This window comes from Neodiprion pinetum, chromosome 5, assembly GCF_021155775.2.
Source record: "Neodiprion pinetum isolate iyNeoPine1 chromosome 5, iyNeoPine1.2, whole genome shotgun sequence".
Taxonomy (NCBI): domain Eukaryota; kingdom Metazoa; phylum Arthropoda; class Insecta; order Hymenoptera; family Diprionidae; genus Neodiprion; species Neodiprion pinetum.
Window position 1 is genome coordinate 14,244,529 of NC_060236.1, and position 6,000 is coordinate 14,250,528.

General features: G+C 40.9%; 1 protein-coding gene across 1 annotated transcript; it reads left to right on the forward strand.

Annotated features, from left to right (window-relative positions):
- The first annotated feature begins 2,423 nt into the window (after positions 1 to 2,423).
- LOC124219329 (putative nuclease HARBI1) lies at positions 2,424 to 4,578 on the forward strand. Its single transcript, XM_069136498.1, has 4 exons — positions 2,424 to 3,311; positions 3,424 to 3,729; positions 3,842 to 4,050; positions 4,149 to 4,578. Exons 1-4 carry the CDS (start codon positions 2,970 to 2,972, stop codon positions 4,441 to 4,443), a joined length of 1,152 nt encoding a protein of 383 aa, XP_068992599.1. The 5' UTR covers positions 2,424 to 2,969; the 3' UTR covers positions 4,444 to 4,578.
- Positions 4,579 to 6,000: the final 1,422 nt, after the last annotated feature.

Sequence of the window (6,000 nt, forward strand, 5' to 3'; positions counted from 1 at the left end):
TCTCCAATTGATGGAAGATGGGCACTGAGCTGGAATGACGAAAAGCGGATCGTGTTTCAAAACACAACCGACACGCTTCCGTGGGGCTACAAGCCTACACCTTAGCTTTGTAATTTGTAACTGTACCATGATGTATAAAATATTATTATGTAGGATAGTGAATAAGAACGCTCCCAAATATAAAAAATTGTACAACGATGCATATGTCTGTAGATTGTCTGAAAAATAAAGATGCATACTTGTTATGTGTCGGGTATAAAATAAAGAGGCACATAAGTTTTTACAAAAAATTAATTTATTCAAATGTTACATCTCCGATTCGTTTATCCAACTGTTGTGTGTATTGTCAAAACCTAACCATTAAACGTATATTTTTTTCCCACGCTTCTTGAGCACCTTCTCCACCCGATAGATATCCGGATGTTCAACCCTGAGGAGCTCTTGTTCGTAGAAACCACCAGCGATGGGTTGATCTCGGTAGTCTTTGAGCTTGTACGTTACAGGATGAGTATTTTCCACTCGACTTATCGTGAATATTTCAGTCGTCCAATTGGGAATGTAACCTTTCTCGAAGGCATTTTTGAATTTGCTGATTCGAACTTTGTCGCCGGATATGAATTTTGCCGATACGGTAGGTATCGCTCGAAGCCCTCCGTACGCCTGACGTAATAACAGCCTCTCGTTTGCAACGGTGACATCCGACGGTTTCATTCTTATGGTTCAGTATTTGACGTTGTTGTAAGCCGAAACCAAATCAGATAAGATATTGAGCCACTAGTAGCTTCCTTGCATGCTGAACCGTTTCCACATTTTACCTTTCAGCGTGCGATTAAAACGTTCACAGATCGAAGCATTCAAATTACTGTACGTGGAGTAAAGTTTGATTCTGTAACGTATCATAAGAGATTCAAATTTCGAGTTGTGAAATTCCGTTCCTCTGTCGACGTGTAAATTTTTCGGCACCCGTCTTTGAACAAGCACAGATTCCATTGCCTTCGTAACATTATCTCCAGACTTGCTCTTTATCGGTACAGCTCACGCATACTTCGAAAAAATATCAATGACTGTGGGCATGTACTTGTAGCCTTTGTTTTGTCCAGCGTATGACGTTATATCAACAAGATCCGCCTGCCAGGTCTCGTCGATGCCGCGCACGTCTACTCGTCGAAGCGGGTAATTCCGGCGTGCAGGCTTATGCAGTTCCGTCACCAGTGCTTGCTTTTCCTCGTTCATATTCCAACGCTCTTAGTCGGGGCTCTTAGTCCAATTGAGGAATGTTATCAGCGTTTCGAATCGACAGGTCTCTGCCTGTTTCAAAGTCTGTGTAAAAGGTATCCAAGGCTTTCTCCGTGGTGAGCTCGAAAGCTTTGATCATTTGATCGAGGTTGTCGATTTGTTTTTGCAGCACGTTGAATTTTCGTCTCAAGATTTTTAGAGTTACACCATTGTTCACCTCTGCGGGATCTGCAACATTGCACAGTCTCTTGTTCCGTATATCGTAATGCCCGTCCGCTGTTATTTGAAATCTGACACCCGGAGGACCGCGAGTGCTCGTGGCCGTGTTTTCATCCAGATGCCGTCCAAACACGTCGACGCTCATCTCGGTAATAAATGCAAAAACGATGGGAGCTGCTTAATAGATGATTCCTGCTTCGCGTAGCTCTTCGATAATGGAGATTATTTCGTCATTGCGACTCGGATTTCCCGCTGCCTGAGATGCCAGGAGTAATCGAAGACGCTCCATTAACTCGTTTGGATCATCCCAGAAAACGTTTTCCGTTTCAACACCTTGTCGAGTGATCATAGCTTGCGGAAGTAGACCTTTACACTGTCGGCGAGGTAATGGGGAATAATCCATCAATTCGGCAATGACATTTTTGAATTTGTAACTGTTATCGTTTCGAACAGCCCCATCGGATGAGTAATACTTTTTATGCGCGTTCGTTGCGAGGATAATGTTTTTAAAGTTTTCCCGATCTCCGGCGCACACAGAAGAACCGTCAGGCTTCTTTTTGAACAAAAGTTCCAGCAAACCCTTCGTCTTCGGGTAACGCGTATCGCCAATACGAATGTAGTCGCTCTCAAAAGATATCAACGAATCACCAATCATTAGTCCGTTTGAGAGGTTGCGTACACCGTACACGTTGTCCAATTCACCTTTTGTCTTCGCATCTCTTATCAGTGCAAAATACTCATCCTCGATTTTCTCGACCGGTGTTTCTACGATTGTTTAATCTCCTGCCGAAGCAAAGGACTCGTCCATTTCCGAGACAGTTTCTTTTTTCGTTTCATTTTTCATCTGCTTTATTTCTTCTTTAATTTCTTGCACCTCTTGTTTTACGGGTTTAGTATCTTTTGTAACATTCACCAGTTCTAGTAACGGAGTCACTGCTGGTTTGAGAACGTCACTCCATTTCAGAGTCGTAGGCCGGTATTCATAGTCAGTGCTTAAGACCGGACTCGAATAAGACGGTCTTATACGAGGCCTTAAGATGGCGTTTGGTTCCATAGACGTCAAACAAGACGGTCTTGAGACGCGGCAAATAAGACGGTCTTCATCAAGTCGGTCTTATTCGAAGCGTGCTTACAAGGTTGCATAGTCCAGTCTTATTTGAAATAAGCATGGTCTTGAGCACGCAACGTTTCATAGTCAATTAACGCAGTCTTATTTACGTATCTTGATCAAGTCGAGTTCGGACTGCACTTAAGCAAATGCTTGTTGCCTAAATATTACTCAATTGTTCTGATGCGTACGAAATTGATAATTACGAATTGTTTGGAAAATATTATATTCGAACAATATAAATTAACAGGAATAGATTGTGAAGGAATGTTTGGGAAAGTGCAGCTGGGACGGGATTATTTACTGTAAAAGGGTAGCAACGGAAACTTGCAATTGAAATAGAGGTTATGAGAGCATTCGCTTTGAAAAATTTGTAAAGTGAAGTGAATAGTGAAATTCTATTGACATGGCGAATATGCAAGATATGTTTAATTTCTACGATCAGATCGAAGAAATGAATAATATGATTGAGGTGGTTGCAATGGTCAACGTTGGGCCGAATGACGAAGACGAGGGTGAAGTACAGCGAGCTCCGAAGAGATACATCAGAGATGGTCAAAACCCGTTCGAGTTTTATTCCGAGCAGGAGTTCAAACGGCGATTCCGATTTTCAAAGGATGGTATTATGTACGGAATACTACCTAGAATTGAAGCTGCCTTAGTCAGTGCCAATAATTGTGGTCTACCAATTCCACCTGTCATGCAATTATTAATATGTCTACGATTTTACGCTACCGCTAGCTTTCAAGTAAGGATCATTGTGATTATAATTCCTGACATTCTACTGAAAATATAAAGTGATTTCATTGCTTCCTGTGATCATGGAATAAATGATTGCTAATACATTTTGTACTGTACAGCTCGTCAACGGAGATCTGATGACTATATCGCAGTCTACAGTATCGAGGATAATACACAGAGTATCGGCTCAAATTGCATCATTGATTCACGCAATTATCAAAATTCCTAGTACGGAAGCTGCTATGATCGCAAACAGAGATCTATTCAGACAACTTGGTGCACGCAGGGAGGGTATCGGTTTACCTGGCGTTGATGGCGCTATCGACTGCACTCACATTCGATTATGTCATACGAAATTTGCAGACCTGCAGGAGGTTTATAGGAATCGTAAGGGATATTTTTCCCTCAACGTACAGGTATGTCGCGTTGGCGATAACCGTTTACAAATACCATAAGTTGCAATTAATTTTATCTAGGATACAAATAAACAATACTATTCTATGAAAATCGGTACTTTTAATTCAAATGATACCACAGGCAGTTGTCGGACCCAATATGGAATTCTTGGATGTGGTTCTGGAATGGCCTGGAAGTAACCATGACAGTCGAATATTCCAAAATTCACGAATTTACATGCGGTATCATGAGAGACAACTTACTGGAACCCTGGTTGGAGATGCCGGCTATCCGTGCTTGCCATTTCTGCTGACTCCGCTGGCAAATCCAATTACAGATGCTCAACAAAGGTAAGATAAAGATTATCGCATTACTTTAGATTTCGATAAGTAGTCATAAAATTGACAAAGTATACATGTGTGAATTAACCAAATCGGTATCTTGATAGGTATAACAACGTACAAAGCAGAACAAGGCAAATTGTTGAAAGAACATTTGGAGTTTGGAAGCGACGTTTTCCTTGCCTATCCCGAGGTTTGGGAACCAAATTGTTGTGCTCTACCACAATTGTTGTAGCTTGTGCCGTACTACACAATTTATCACTAACATTGGATAATGCTCTTCCGGAAGATAATCGCATCGAAGAAGAAGAAGCGGATGAATTGCCACCTCAAGCACCGCATTGGCAGCCTGGAGAGGGTTTTGCAATACGCGAAGCTCTAATCGAACGGTTATTCATTTAATCAAAATATATGTATATCAAGTTAATTTAATTGTAAAGACTAATTGATTTGAGAATGAATATACTCCAAATATTTAATAAAATTGAATTTAATTTGTACAAACAGTTAACATTAGAATACATATTTTACTCATAACTTATCATTGGTTCTCATTTTATTTTTAAACCCCTCACTTACTCATGAAAATACTGATATGTACGTAATTGTACTAAGCGTCAGTCTTATAGTTACGACAATACTTATGAAAATTTGTCTACGTAAAAATATTCAATACATTATAAATACAGCCAGTAAATAGAACTAAAGTTGCTCTTTTGAACTTTGAAGATCAAAGGTTGTCCCTTTCACGCGCATTTTTTTGCAAGTCTGCACCGGGATTCCTTTCAACATATCAATACAATTTATTTATTAATAACCGGTATAGAGGTTGACATAATGATATAGGTTAAAATATGTGTATATAAAAATTATATACACATAAACATACACTATAAAATTCTTCTTCTTCTTCTTCGTTTTATAGCTATACCCCCACTACAAAAAATTGTACGCGATTTGTTCCCGTTTTTTAGTTCCTCTACGTGGCGCTAACGTTGTTGTGTTCATAAACTATAAAAATACTCAAGAGCTGCATGCCTATACGAATATCTTGCACAGGCTGAGAAATAAAATCCGAGCATCTTATTGGGGGATACATCGGAAATATTCCGAACACAACCGAACGTCGAATAAGACCGTCTCAAGCTCAGTCTTCGCCAAGACGGTCTTGAATGAAATAAGCTAGCGCTTGAGACCAAATTCTTGACGAAGACCGTCTTGTTTTCCGACTATGAATACATAGCATCTCAAGACGGTCTTGAACGAATAAGACGATCTTCACCAAGACGGTCTTAAGCACCGCCTTGAGACCTGACTATGAATACGGGCCGTAGATTCCTTGCCCGACTTGAGCAATCTGTGTTTTCGACGGATCGCAGCACTTGCTTGAGCTATCTGGTGTAGGACATCTTTTTGCTTGGAAATTTCAGAGCTCTGCATGTTGACGCAACTGAGTCTGCAACGCTATTGCGTCTCTCGCTCGAAAACGTTAGATTTCATTTCTTTTCTAGGCTAACAAAAGAATCGAATCCCCTCCTGTATCGTCCTTCGTTGAGCTCACAGTCTTTGTCGATCACCAGAAACCCGTACTTCTCACCGTTCCAGCGTGCAGAGCACATACTTCTGAACTCGGTGTAAGACGTATCGGTGTTTACATGGTCGTTGTATACGTGTCTCAGGTTCATATCGTCTTGTTCGAATAACACGAGTAAGTTGACGTTGTCGCGCACGAGATGTTTGGGAATACGCGCGTACGTCTGACAGAGATAGAAACAGTCAACGTCGTGATGTCTACCCATGCAAAAGTAGGCTCTAATATTGTCCTGCTTCTCGCACGCTACATCGTCAAATATGATTATTGAGTTGGGCCGTGCTTGTTCCGGTGTAATCACTTGCTCACGCTCAGTGAACGCAAAATACTCCGTATTCTCAACATGGTCCAACAATTGCTTCAACAAT